At 41.1% G+C, this 15,169-nt stretch overlaps 1 protein-coding gene across 1 annotated transcript in view; it reads right to left on the reverse strand.

Moving 5' to 3' along the window:
- Positions 1-15,169, reverse strand: part of stat6 (signal transducer and activator of transcription 6, interleukin-4 induced) — a 57,618-nt gene that overhangs the window by 18,518 nt on the left and 23,931 nt on the right. The window contains exons 9-13 of the mRNA XM_088330597.1: positions 11,929-12,096; positions 5,555-5,642; positions 5,354-5,476; positions 2,448-2,540; positions 850-1,053 (exon numbers count right to left, since the gene is read on the reverse strand). Of these exons, the coding sequence (XP_088186723.1) occupies positions 850-1,053; positions 2,448-2,540; positions 5,354-5,476; positions 5,555-5,642; positions 11,929-12,096 (676 nt within the window). The remainder of the gene's footprint in view (positions 1-849; positions 1,054-2,447; positions 2,541-5,353; positions 5,477-5,554; positions 5,643-11,928; positions 12,097-15,169) is intronic.

The raw sequence follows: 15,169 nt of genomic DNA on the forward strand, positions 1-15,169 counted from the left end.
TTTGTAAATATTTTATTCTCCTGGATTTACTAAACTCACGGATATAAGAGGACCACGGCTGCACATTATTATGAACACAACGACTTCGGTGAGCTACTCCAGCTATATATATTATCCCTTTATCTTGTTTCGGACTGAACTCGATGTTTCTGTGATAAGCGGTGCAGATAATGGATGGAATGGAGTGTCTATTTTTAAATTCAACTCAATTCCAAGTGTTTATTGTCATATATACAGTAAAGTTGCGAGCGAAAAAGAAAATAGAAACTAAGGAATGGTTGGCATTTCTTGAATCCCAAGACTTTAACCTTCCGAATGATGGAACGATGCATTTGAGTGACATCGTACGGACACCGCATCCGCACGTGTTCTCGACACGTATTTGCGTCTTTGCAAGCTTTGGGAATGTTAAGGGGGTAATAAGTTGGACTGAACTATCTGACTGTTTTGTCCACGTTCCATTGGTAGCTCCTTATAATCCGGTGCGCCTTATGTATGGAAAATATAGGACCAAAAACTATTTTTCGGGGTGCGCCCTATAACCCGGTGCGCCTTATAGTGCGGAAAATACGGTATTTTAAAAGAGTATCATGTATCGCTAAAAGATCTGAGGTTGAAGAGAATTTGTTTATTTTATCTATGGCAGTTGGGACTTGATGGCGATCTTTCTAGTGTTTACTCAGCTCAGAATGTCCCTTTTTGATGACATCATCACCACTCTCACTTATTTGATATTTCAACTGTGTTTGGCAACTTATGTTCTGCGGATGATGGTGACCAGATCCATTCCCCGGAAAAGGAAAAGGGTTTGAGCCGTGCACCATCAATCATATCACCGTGCGTGTGCACCTTATTGAACTGAGCCCAGGACACCATCATGTTGCTGAAGTCATCATTGAAGTCTGGTTTGTTAAATATCTTCTGAGCAAGGAAGTGTTGGTTGTAGTGGTCCAGATTGTGATGCGTCTGGATCTCGGAGGTGAATTTACTGTTGAGAGTGTTGCACATGAGCTTCCAGGGCACTCGCTCCGGCACTACGAACGGCACTCTGTCCTGATGATATAAAGAAGCATCAGTAAAAGACATCCATTCGCATTTTCGTGAAAAGGTATCTTCAGATCTCACGGTTTTTACACATTTTCATGGCCAAATTCTAGCACATACTTTGTGCTTGTTTTACATGCTCCTATCCAATGTTCCCTGTAATTTTCCTTCCGGGTCTGAGCGTTCACACAAAGTCGGCGGCTCTCTCGGGTCCCAAACGGCTCTTCGGGTTGTTTTTGCTTCTTTAATCCCTACACGACCAAATATTATGTAAAATTGTGCACAAAATGACTTAAAGGAAGGGGGGAAATAGAACAGAAAAAAAAAAAATACCAAAATGAAAAAGTAGTGAAAAGCTGAGAAAAAAAGAAACAAAAGGAAGAAAAAAAAAAAGAAGGAAACATTTAGAAAAAAAAGCCAGAAAAAAAAGAAAAGAAAGAAACAAAGGAAAAAAAGTAAATAGAGAACAAAAAGAAAAAAGTAACAGCTCGGAAAAAATAAACACAATGAGATTTTTTTAAAGGAATTAAAAAAAATAGAAAAAAAGAACAGGGGAAAAAAGAGGAAAAAGTTTGTGTTGCATTCAAATAATTTCCAATTATACCAAGTCATTCTTGTCGCCAACATTGTACTTCAACTAAAAAAATGTGATTAAGTACAGTTCTGTATCGTGCAACCGACTCAATAAGCCCCCAAAAATGTTAATATTATGCGACAAAATATATCAGGAAATAAAAAGAAATGGATATCTTGTAAAAGAATTGTAAAAAGAAATGGCGTTTGGAGGCAATCGTACATGAGTCAATTCATTCAAAAGAGAAAAATAATTTTGCGTTGCCGGAAACTCAGCAAAATGTAACTTGATGTCAAGTTTTGGACATGTTTGATCATGAATTATCTTGCCACACTTGGGATTACGGTTGCTCACTGTTGTTTCAAGCGTTGCTCACCGACTTTGTGTGAACGCTCAGACCCGTAAGGAAAATTACAGGGAACATTGGTTGTCAGCGTCATTTTTAGGCAGACTTGTTTTATTCTCTTTTTTTTTCATTTCATGTGTAGTCTATGGAGTCAGACTTCCAAGAAACATGTCAACAATCTAAAGCATTTACAAGCACTGAACTTAAAATTGAAGGCACTTTTTAAATATTGAAAACAGAACACTAAAATGCAAGCATTTTCAAGGATTTCAAGCAACCGTCAGAACCCTGCTTCTATATTTATGGATAAAGAACGGACGCTATTAAAATAGTTGAGTGCTAAACGAAGGCACCAGTTGTTGACGTCATAGTTTTTCTTTGCCCCTGCCCAAACTGCAGTTCAGACAACAGCCATGAATGGATTCTGATGCAATTTTAGGGGATAGTATTACTGTAAGGTGTGTAAGTGGAAATGTTTCTTACCGGCTCCGAGAATGCACAATCCCAAATGACGGTAGCCAGTGCGTTGTTGTCTTGGCTGCCGTGGACAATAACCACGAGTGGTAAAGAAATCATCTGGAATGACACAAGCATTCCCCGCTTGATTGAGGTTTACTGAAGCAGACAGATAGGCCCAAGAATATTTCCTTCACATTTAGATTTACAGTAATCCCTCACTAATCGCGGTTTTGATGCTTCACAGATTTTGAATTTCATTGTCTTTAATGTCATTGATAGCAACAAAGCGTGCATTGTGTTCTGCAGCAGACAGCATATAGCAAATCTTGCAGGTGTGGTGGGGTGGTGGGTCTTTTTGTGGTTTTGGGTGTATGACTGTGTGCGGGCGACTGCGATAGGCTGATGATGTCAGTCAAACAGCGGGTTGGGCGCAGAAGTCAATGTGTCCACCAAAACAAACTGCAAAGCACGGCAACAACTAGTAATTTAGTGGCTCATTACATTGAAAGGGAATTCAATGAAAGTCAGAAGAGTGCATCCATCTGAGAAAAGTCAGAAGAGCGCAAAGAAATGCTGATCACCACCGTGTCCTCCGGAGATTGTTATTGGGTCCAGGAAGAGACTGAGGTGGTGTTGGGAGGGAAAACAATAGCGAGGCTGCAGGCAGGAAACTTTCTTAAGCCTACCCTCCCCCAAACCCATTCAACTGATGACCTGGAGCTACAACTCGTGAAAAACCAACACATTTGTGACTCTTGTATTTTAATCATAACAGAGACCTGGCTCAATCCGAGGATCCTCGATGATAGCGTGCAGTTAGCGTGCAGTTAGCGGGCCTCACCCTACACTGTTTTCTTACACTGAAATGAAAAGCGCTCCAATTTCGTTGTACTATGTCGCTGGTTCGCGCCTCGGCCGAGTCATACCTAAGACTTATAACATTGGTAAAATGGCGGCGCCCTCTGTTGGCTGCGGCTGCATTGGCTCGCTACAACGGGTCAGGTGTATCGACATTTCGTTCTGTGTACATTGTTACACAGAATGACAATACAAAGGAAATTATAATTATTATAATATAATGACAATAAAGATCTTTCAACTGCAATTCTGCGCTTTTATTTGTGGATTTAAAATTGTGATTTTGTTATGGTGGTACGTATTACATAATATCTCATCAAAAAAAGTTTCTACTTTATTGGTTTTGACCAGGGGTGTCAAACTCACTTTAACTCGGGGGCCACACGATAGAACAAACATTCTGTCGGGGGCCGGACTAGTAGATTAAAGAGGAAGAAAAAGAGAGATATAGAAATAAGAGAAAGAGGGATGGAAAAGGAGAAGGGCAGGACAAAGAAAGAAAAAGAGTGAGAGGGAGAGAGCGTGAGAAACAAAAGATAAAAAGTTGTGAGAGAGGGGAGAAAAAAGGGAGAGGAAGAAAGAAATCCAAAGAGAAATGGAAAGACAGAAGGAGAGAAAAGAGAAAAGAAAGCGCGAAGGGTAGGAAGAGAGAAAGAGAAAAGGAAAAAAGGAAGTTAGAGCAAAAGAGGTTAAAAGACACAGAGGAAAAGAGAGCCACAGAGAGTGAAAGAGACAGAGAGTGGGAGAAATTAGGTGGAAGAGAGAGAGAGAGAGAGAGAGAGAGAGAGAGAGAGAGAGAGAGAGAGAGAGAGAGAGAGAGAGAGAGAGAGAGATACTTTATTCATCCCCGTAGGGAAATTCACACTTCCAGCAGTATCCTTTTGTTGTTTATTAACAGATTAACAGGAGGTTAATTCCTCGAATAAATGCATTTTTGTGCGTTAAAACCCATAACGATAGGATAGAAAGTAATCCAAAGTGTAGTTGTCAAACGGGACGAAAAACACTGAAAAAAGAAGCAGACAATTAAAACAATAAATCACAAAAAGAGCGAAATAACAAGGAGCTGCTGGAAAGGCTGCTGGAAAGGCTGCCTATCATGTGTGTGTGTGTGTGATTGTATGTATGTACTTGTTGTGAAACATGGCAACAATTTCAAACAGTTAAACACGTTTCACACAAACCTTGAAAACAATATCAAAATTCAAGCTATTTCAAGGATTTCAAGCACCCGTTCGAACCTTGTATATTGCCCGTGTTGATTTTGATGACTGTATTGTGAATGTGATTTTGTCGACAGCTGAAATAACAAAACTCATGCCCTTGTCAAATATATTTTGAGTGGTTAGCACGTGTGAGGCACAGTTCTGAGTCATGGGATCGAACCTCCTGTGTGGAGTTTGCATGTTCTCCCTGTGCTTGCGTGGGTTTTTTCAAGGTGGCCGTTTTGGATGTTAATCTCTTAGAATTTTCTATTATGTAAATAACTTGTTTTTATATTCCTAAATACAAATACAATCTTTCTCACACACACATAAAACAATGTTTCAATAATCAGTCTAATTATATCTCTTGTACATTTATCAATCTTATATTCTTTTATTTTGAAGTCGTGCTCATGTGTGTGCTGTTACACTGACGAATAATAAACCACGCCCTCTCTGGGGGCGGTCTCTTTTTTTTCTCTTTCTACCATCATGGAAGCCTCGTGTAAGTACTTGCTCCTGCTATCACGTTTTAGTTTTTAACAATATATATGTATTTTATCTGTGTAAATACAGCCACCAAAGAGTCTTGATAATGTCTATCTCTGACAGTTTCCTTCGGGCACTCCGGTTTCCTCCCACATTCCCAAAACATGCCGGTCCAAATTGTCCCTAGGTGTGAATGAGCGAGTGAATCGTCTGTCTCTGTGTGCCCTGCGACTGGCTGGCAACCAGTTCAGGGTGTCCAAGATAGCTAGGATGGGCTCCAGCACCCCCGCGACCCTACTGAGGATAAGCGGTGCAGATAATGGATGGATAGATGGGATCTGGCACACAGTTTAATCATAAACAATGTAAAGGACACACCTGAACTTTATAGGGTGTGTCGCATCCTGTAATGGTGAGCTCTGTCGAGAAGAGGAGGGCAAACTTTTCCTCCGTCACAGACTCCGAGCCTTTCCTGTCTGATCTCTTGATCCTCTTGATAGACTGTTGAAATATATTTGAATTTTTTGGTTTTAACCAGTGCTCACTTCGAGAAGTCGAGAAGTACAGCATGATACGAACCATATTCCTGAAAGTGGCACATGTGCTTTTGCTCGCCGTGTTATGCTCCAGGATGGCAGTGTTATTGATCACGTCCCCAACGTTGTCACTGTAGCAATAAAGAAATACTTTGTATTTTTTATTCATATATTTTCTTTTTATTTATTTTTGCAGCGCTTTCTGTTCCCTTGAAATTGTTCACTTTTTAATCAATGTTTCTGTCACGGTTGCCAGGGCGCCCAATTGGCCCCACCCGTGTGGCGCCAGCTGCGGCTAGTTAACAAATTGGCTTTCTGTCTATTTTAAGCTCAGGGCCGTCACGCTTCCCTTGTCAGCCCGTCAACGAACTTCTGCACCGCAAGACGTGGGTTTTGACTTGGTCCTGTTTCCTGTTGGTATTCCCTGTCCGGTATTGTTCCTGTTTATTTTTGTCCTGTTTAATATTCTCTCCAGTTTTCGTTCCTGTCTAGTTTGTCCAGTTTATTTTCTATATCCTGTTTCATTACCTAACCTGTCTGTCCGTCCTGTCCGATACAGACCCCATCTGTCTGGTATTTACTCGGGCAATTGGTATCGATCTCGTCAGCCTCTGGCTTCCTATCATTTCACGCCAGACGGCTGCTTAACGTGCAGGACGTGGGTTTCGACTCGGTCCTGTCCCTGTTGGTATTTCCTGTACGGTATTGTTCCCGTTTTTTTTTGTCCTGTTTAAAATTGGTTTTCAGTATGTTTCCGTCTATTTTTGTCCTGTTTATTATGTTCTCCAGTTTCGTTTCCGTCTAGTTTGTCCTGTTTATTTTTAATATCCTGATTCATTATCTATCCTGTCTGTCCTGTCCTGTCCGATACAGACCCCATCTGTCTGATATATACTCGGGCAATTGGTATCGATCTCGTCGGCCTCTGGCCTCCTATCATTTCACGCCAGACGGCTGCTTAACGTGCATGACGTGGGTTTCGACTAGGTCCTGTCCCTGTTGGTATTTCCTGTACGGTATTGTTCCCGTTTTTTTTGGTCCTGTTTAAAATTGGTTTTCAGTATGTTTCCGTCTATTTTTGTCCTGTTTATTATGTTCTCCAGTTTTCGTTCCTGTCTAGTTTGTCCTGTTTATTTTCAATATCCTGATTCATTATCTATCCTGTCTGTCCCGTCCTGTCCGATACAGACCCCATCTGTCTGATATCTACTCGGGCAATTGGTATCGATCTCGTCGGCCTCTGGCCTCCTATCATTTCACGCCAGACGGCTGCTTAACGTGCAGGACGTGGGTTTGGACTCGGTCCTGTCCCTGTTGGTATTTCCTGTACGGTATTGTTCCCGTTTTTTTTTGTCCTGTTTAAAATTGGTTTTCAGTATGTTTCCGTCTATTTTTGTCCTGTTTATTATGTTCTCCAGTTTTCGTTCCCGTCTAGTTTGTCCTGTTTATTTTCAATATCCTGATTCATTATCTATCCTGTCTGTCCCGCCCTGTCCGATACAGACCCCATCTGTCTGATATCTACTCGGGCAATTGGTATCGATCTCGTCGGCCTCTGGCCTCCTATCATTTCACGCCAGACGGCTGCTTAACGTGCATGACGAGGGTTTCGACTCGGTCCTGTCCCTGTTGGTATTTCTTGTACGGTATTGTTCCCGTTTTTTTTGGTCCTGTTTAAAATTGGTTTTCAGTATGTTTCCGTCTATTTTTGTCCTGTTTATTATGTTCTCCAGTTTTCGTTTCCGTCTAGTTTGTCCTGTTTATTTTTAATATCCTGATTCATTATCTATCCTGTCTGTCCTGTCCTGTCCGATACAGACCCCATCTGTCTGATATCTACTCGGGCAATTGGTATCGATCTCGTCGGCCTCTGGCCTCCTATCATTTCACGCCAGACGGCTGCTTAACGTGCATGACGTGGGTTTCGACTCGGTCCTGTCCCTGTTGGTATTTCCTGTACGGTATTGTTCCCGTTTTTTTTTGTCCTGTTTAAAATTGGTTTTCAGTATGTTTCCGTCTATTTTTGTCCTGTTTATTATGTTCTCCAGTTTCGTTTCCGTCTAGTTTGTCCTGTTTATTTTTAATATCCTGATTCATTATCTATCCTGTCTGTCCTGTCCTGTCCGATACAGACCCCATCTGTCTGATATATACTCGGGCAATTGGTATCGATCTCGTCGGCCTCTGGCCTCCTATCATTTCACGCCAGACGGCTGCTTAACGTGCATGACGTGGGTTTCGACTAGGTCCTGTCCCTGTTGGTATTTCCTGTACGGTATTGTTCCCGTTTTTTTTGGTCCTGTTTAAAATTGGTTTTCAGTATGTTTCCGTCTATTTTTGTCCTGTTTATTATGTTCTCCAGTTTTCGTTCCTGTCTAGTTTGTCCTGTTTATTTTCAATATCCTGATTCATTATCTATCCTGTCTGTCCCGTCCTGTCCGATACAGACCCCATCTGTCTGATATCTACTCGGGCAATTGGTATCGATCTCGTCGGCCTCTGGCCTCCTATCATTTCACGCCAGACGGCTGCTTAACGTGCAGGACGTGGGTTTGGACTCGGTCCTGTCCCTGTTGGTATTTCCTGTACGGTATTGTTCCCGTTTTTTTTTGTCCTGTTTAAAATTGGTTTTCAGTATGTTTCCGTCTATTTTTGTCCTGTTTATTATGTTCTCCAGTTTTCGTTCCCGTCTAGTTTGTCCTGTTTATTTTCAATATCCTGATTCATTATCTATCCTGTCTGTCCCGCCCTGTCCGATACAGACCCCATCTGTCTGATATCTACTCGGGCAATTGGTATCGATCTCGTCGGCCTCTGGCCTCCTATCATTTCACGCCAGACGGCTGCTTAACGTGCATGACGAGGGTTTCGACTCGGTCCTGTCCCTGTTGGTATTTCTTGTACGGTATTGTTCCCGTTTTTTTTGGTCCTGTTTAAAATTGGTTTTCAGTATGTTTCCGTCTATTTTTGTCCTGTTTATTATGTTCTCCAGTTTTCGTTTCCGTCTAGTTTGTCCTGTTTATTTTTAATATCCTGATTCATTATCTATCCTGTCTGTCCTGTCCTGTCCGATACAGACCCCATCTGTCTGATATCTACTCGGGCAATTGGTATCGATCTCGTCGGCCTCTGGCCTCCTATCATTTCACGCCAGACGGCTGCTTAACGTGCATGACGTGGGTTTCGACTCGGTCCTGTCCCTGTTGGTATTTCCTGTATGGTATTGTTCCCATTTTTTTTTTGGTCCTGTTTAAAATTGGTTTTCAGTTTGTTTCCGTCTATTTTTGTCCTGTTTACTATGTTCTCCAGTTTTCGTTCCCATCTAGTTTGTCCTGTTTATTTTCAATATCCTGATTCATTATCTATCCTGTCTGTCCCGTCCTGTCCGATACAGACCCCATCTGTCTGATATCTACTCGGGCAATTGGTATCAATCTCGTCAGCCTCTGGCTTCCTATCATTTCACGCCAGACGGCTGCTTAACGTGCAGGACGTGGGTTTCGACTCGGTCCTGTCCCTGTTGGTATTTCCTGTACGGTATTGTTCCTGTTTTTTTTGTCCTGTTTAAAATTGGTTTTCAGTATGTTTCCGTCTATTTTTGTCCTGTTTATTATGTTCTCCAGTTTTCGTTCCCGTCTAGTTTGTCCTGTTTATTTTCAATATCCTGATTCATTATCTATCCTGTCTGTCCCGTCCTGTCTGATATCGACCCCATCTGTCCGGTATCAACTCGGGCAATTGGAATCAATCTCGTCGGTCTCTGGCTTCCTGTCTTTCCACGCCAGACTGGCTCCCTAACGTGCATGACTCCCCATTTCCCGTAAAATAAATGGCTTGGGTGAGAACGTCACGCGATTGTGTCCTGATCCTGTTCTGGTTCTTGACAGTTTCATGCCAATATTGTTTTTTTTTTATATTGTATGTAAATCAAAAAATGCTTAAAATAAAACAAGTAAAATACTTTTATAAAAACTGACTCAAGGTATCCTCTGCTGGACTAAAGTGGTACTACCGGGTTCCTACAGCTTTGACAGGCGAGTCAAATTCAAGAATTTTGAAGACCTTTTCAGTGCCTTTTGAAATCTAATTTAAGGCCAACTCGACAAAAGAACAAAACACAATTAAAGCAAACAAAATAAAAGAACACCGCGTGAATAAGAGGACATGTTAAACAAAAGATTTTGTCAAACCATTTTTCCAGTTGATAACTTTATATCTGAAAAAACAGCACTTTTCCACGTTTAAGACATTGAAAACAATAAATTAAAAGGATGTTTACAGTATCTGTGGGGGAAAATTATACTCTGAATGTACCTTTGTATGATTTTATCCTCAAAAGTACCTAAACCAAGCCAAAAATTATATCCAGGGGCTGTTTGTGTTCTTGTAAAAATTGGATCCTCTAGGGGCCCGATAACTATGAATCAAGATGGCCTTCACTTTAGTGCCGGGAAGTCTGCCCAAAAGCTTGCCTCCCTTTTCTACTTCCGTGACTTCAGAGTGACGCATTGTACCTTTCGTGGTACAAAGTTTCACTTTTCTTATTGCTAATTTATTATGCTTGCACGCCATCTAGCGACCAGCATCCTTTGCTTCATTCTAACATGTGATTTCTGTCTAATCCAATCAGATTTGCTTCATGTATTCATGTGACCTTGTTTAAGCCAATCAGAGTGTTGTTTTAGGCCTGTGTTTTCAAATAATGAGTCTCTAGTCGTCTTGAGCCGATCTTGGAAGCATATCTAGGGGAAAGCTTGTTTGGGACGCGCCTCTGACTCAAAGTGTGTTATTTTCTTCATCTTAATAGAATCTAAAGTTTTGACCTTGACATTTCCATGAATCCTCAGTCAAAGCTGGCAGATAACTACTAATTCCATAAAACTCTTCTGCTACATTCATGAAGCGTTTTCATCATTATGCATGAAAAACGACTTTTTTACTAAATCTTTTTAATTCAAACAAATATAAATCATATGTGTTCACATTAATACGAGTCTTGAAAATGGAATGTAAGACATTTTAATGCCAATTAAGGCCTTATTTATAGAATAATGAATTTAATGCCTTTTAAGACTTTTCAAGGATCCGCGGGAACCCCGTACTACAACCCCACAACAAGATCCAATGCTCTTATTTGCATTGATTTAACGTACAGTGGAACCTGGGTTTTCGAACGCCTCTCAGCTCGAACAAACCGGGGTTCGACCAAAAATTTCGAGAAATTCTTGCTTCGCTGTTCGGTCAAAAATTCGGAGTTCGAACGCCGGTAATGCCTGAGTGCGTACGCTAGGATGCGATGCTGAGCGGCGTACGGGTGTAGATGGTGTAGATGGCCCCCACCCCACTGTTATCACGTGCGCACTTCCCTTTTTTTTGCTTTCGCTTTTAATATCGGTGAACGGAGTGTTTTAGCCCCTAACTATGCCTCAGAAGAAGGTCGGTGCAAGCAGGACAGGTGAAAAAGGAAAAGTTGTTCGTACAACTATTGCCTTTAAGAAATACATAATAGCTAAATATGAAAGAGCCTTCCGCTGGTACAAAATGCTGCAGCAAGGCTCTTACCTAAGACAAGAAAGTTTGACCACAGTACCCCGATTTTAGCTAACCTGCATTGGCTCCCTGTCAGCTTAAGATGTGATTTTAAGGTTCTGTTGGTATTATACCAAATCATGCATGGACTTGCTCCCTCATATCTTTCAGATTTAATTTCCCCCAATGTTCCGGTCCGGAGCCTTCGCTCTGAAAATGCTGGTTTACTCGTGATCCCAAGAGCCAATAACAAATCCGCAGGTTCGAGAGTGTTGTTCTCCATTCGGGCCCCTGTGCTGTGGGATGCTCTTCCCCCTGAGATTTGATCTGCAACCTCAGTGGAAAAATCTAAGCTTAAAACACATTTCTACTCTGTAGCATATGAATAACCTATATTTTATGTTGACAATGTCTGTGTATTATTTGCCCTCATGTAGGTTTTAGATCAGGGGATGGTGTCATAATAGTCTGTGGTTTGCAATAGTCTTTGATCTGCAGCTCTTTGAGACTCTTTGTGATTAAGGGCTATACAAATAAACATGACTTGGCTTGACTTGACTATTGTTAGGTTAAAGTGCCCTTTAGTGGCCAGCAGTGTATATCACACCATGTAACCAAAGAAATCGTCCATTTAGAATACTCTTAAGTGCAAGGGGTTTATTCTATCCTCCAATCAGAATCCATGAATCGGTATAAGAAGCGCGCTCATGCTTCAGTCCGTGTTATCATTGCATAACAATCCAAGAATACGTTTGCCTTGTCCGTTTTGCGGACTTTTCTTTAATAAATAAGTTTGTTTGTAACTCAAAGAGTCTCTTATTTCATCCTGATATCGTTTTGAACCTAACACATACTTTGATGTATGTGAAGACATTGTGAGCTACTCACCTGGATGTGATGTTTAGGCTTCTGGCCTGGAGTTCATTGATGATTTGTGCCTTTAGCACCACCGGTTTCCCAGGTGCTATTTTCTCACCGAGCAGGTAGCGCACAGTTGTGGAGAACTTGGACTGTGTCTTTATAACCTGAGGTGGCTGCTTGTCCACCACGAGCGAGCTTGGGGGACACAAGACATACAAGTCAAATACAGACATGTTTGTTTGACACACGCAGGTTCACTAAATACAATAAATACAAGAACAAAACCGTGAAAATATAAATCAGTGTCTGAAACAATGTCTGCCCGGACGCCCGGGGCGTACAACTTACAAAACGTCTTCGCCCGGGTGGCCGACAACTTTTTTAATTTAAAAAAAATAAACAAAAAAACCCCATTTCAAATCAAACGTTTGCTTTATTTCGATTTTGAAAACTTCGGTCGGTTTGGAAATTTCGGAGTTTCGGTCCGTTTGGCAATTTGCATACTCGGCAGCCAATCAGAAGCCTGCATCGAATAACTTCGTGCTTCCCGAGCGTTTATAAAGTCATGCATTTGCATATAGACGCACAGAGAACACAAGAAAAATGGATAAGTGGTCAGGAATCAAGCCGAAACCTCAGCCCCAGAAGAAAGATTCAAAAGAAGCTAACAACATTTATAATATTTTGTATGTTTAAGGCTTGTATAAGTGACCTGTATAAAATAATATGCGCTATAAAGATAAATAAAGTTGAGTTTAACTTACTTTTAGAAGATGAGCTTAACGAGTTAGGCGACTTCCTCCTCGGTGGTAGAAAGTGGCCGAAAAAAAGCGTTCCGACCATTTTCTCAACCGCATCAAGCTTTCTTATTACCAGTGTCTGAAATAACGTCTGCCCGGACGCCCGGAGCGTGCATCTTTTACGTCGGGCGCACAACTTACAAAACGTCTCCTCCCGGGTGGCCGACAACTTATTAAATTTAGAAAAAAAAAAGCATTTCAATTCAAACGTTTGCTTCTTTCCGATTTAGAAATCTTCGGTCGGTTTGGAAATTTCAGAGTTTCGGTTCGTTTGGCAATTTGCATACTCGGCAGCCAATCAGAAGCCTGCATCGAATAACTTTGTGCTTCCCGAGCGTTATAAGGTCATGCATTTGCATATAGACGCACAGAGAACACAAGAAAAATGAATGGTTAGGAATCAAGCTGAAACCTCAGCCCCAGAAGAAAGATTCAAAAGCAGCGAACACAATTCATGACGCTACAAAACGTAAACGTACATTAAAAGCATCGTGGAAAGAGGAGTTCACGTGGCTTGTAGCAGACGATGCAACGCAAACATTGCATGAATGAAGATGAGTAAATACAGGTACATACTGATGGCAGATAGAAAACAGCGATGTCATATACATGCAATGAATGTTATAAGTAGATTTATAATAAACTGAATTTTAAAGTGTTGTTCTGTTATCTATTCTGATTATCAATCCTTAATACTTTGCTACAATGTTTTTTTTTTTTTTGCCATTAATCGTCTTATTGTGTTTCAAGTTGTGAAAAATGGGGCAGGAAACTTTATGGCCGGGCAGGCAACCTTTCACAGTTGTCTGCCATGGTGTCCGGTAACTTTTTGTCATGAGTTACAGACACTGATAATAATTTTAAAAAGTCAGCAAGAGAGAAGCTCGACCCGATCCAAAAGGAATGATTGACATTTTAGACCTGACCGGCCTAAAATTCAGAAGAAGTCAAGCTTGGGCCTGGGGATTAAGATCTTACCTCTCGGCTGAAAGTGGCGGACAAAACTATTTCTCTCTTGCAAAAGGCTTGCCCAGTTTGGAGTTGTCCAACCTTTCGCTATTACAGGCGCAGTCTCCGTAGCTGGTTCTATTTCTGTATTTAAAACATACATTGGGCGGATGCAAGTGTCCTCTGCTGCGGCCGTGGTACAACAACACAACAACAACTTTGCAACAATGTTTTTTTTTTTTTTTTTTTGCGATGAGTCGTCTTATTGTGTTTCAAGTTGTGAAAAATGGGGCGGGCAACTTTATGGCTGGGCAAGCAACTCTTTAGAGTTCTCTGCCCCGATTTCCGGAAACTTTTTGTCATGAGTTTCAGACACTGTATAAACTACTGCGCGAAACTGTGAAAATGTATACCTTATGACTTATTATTATTATTAAATGTTATTGCACTTCTTTCCATTGCACCATTGTCACGATGCACTATTCTTTCTCATCCATGAATATTGCACCACCTGATTTGAATTAAATTGTTTGTATTGTCATTGATAACTGTTGTGAAACAGTATATGCAATGAGATTAGACATGGCACTCCAGGGTGAAACATGTAATATAGAAAGAAAAATAAGGATAAATAGGCAAAAATAAATAATTACAATTGCTTAGGAAACTGGCCTTAGTTATAAAAATAAATAAGTCACAAGATATATTTTTACCTTTTCAGTTTCAACGCACTGTATTGTTAATATTTTTTTTCTGCTGTAAAAAAACAGGATCAGGACCCAAATGCGTGACGTTTCTAACACAAACCTTTTATTTTATGGGGAATGGGGAGTCATACACGTTAGGCAGCAGTCTGGCGTGGAATGATAGGAAGCCAGAGGCCGACGAGATCGATACCACTTGCTTGAGCATATCGACAGATGGGGTCGATACCGGACAGGACGGGACAGACAGGATTGATATCAAAACAAGATATCAAAAACAAACAGGACAAACTAGACGGGAACGAAACTGGAAACCTATATTATACAACGGGAAAGACAGGATTGATATCAAAACGGGGTATCAAAATTAAACAGGACAAGCTAGACGGGAACGTAACTGGAAACCGATATCAAACAGGACAAAATAAATGGGAACCATACCGGACAGAAAATACTAACAGGAAACAAGACCAACGCCTTGCGGGGCAGAGGTTCGTTGACGGACTGACAAAGGATGAGTGAGAGCACTGAGCTTAAATAGATCAATCTGTCAACAAGCTGCAGCTGGCGCCACACGGGCGGGACCAATTGGGCGCTGTGGCAACCATGACATCTGCCATTTATCCTGATAGTCTTTTCATCTTTTTTTTTTTTGATCTTTGAAAATCTTTCCAACATGTTTACATTGTAGAGCACTAGTGTCAAACAGGCGGCCCACCAAGGATTTTTATCCGGGCCGCAAGATTACACTGAGAGAAGTGCAAGAGAAAAATGAGCTGCGTTTTTTTTTAAAAAAAGCCACCAAAGCCAGGCACC

This window comes from Urocampus carinirostris, chromosome 3 (assembly GCF_059441175.1).
Source record: "Urocampus carinirostris isolate Australia breed hairy pipefish chromosome 3, RoL_Ucar_1.0, whole genome shotgun sequence".
Taxonomy (NCBI): Eukaryota; Metazoa; Chordata; class Actinopteri; order Syngnathiformes; family Syngnathidae; genus Urocampus; species Urocampus carinirostris.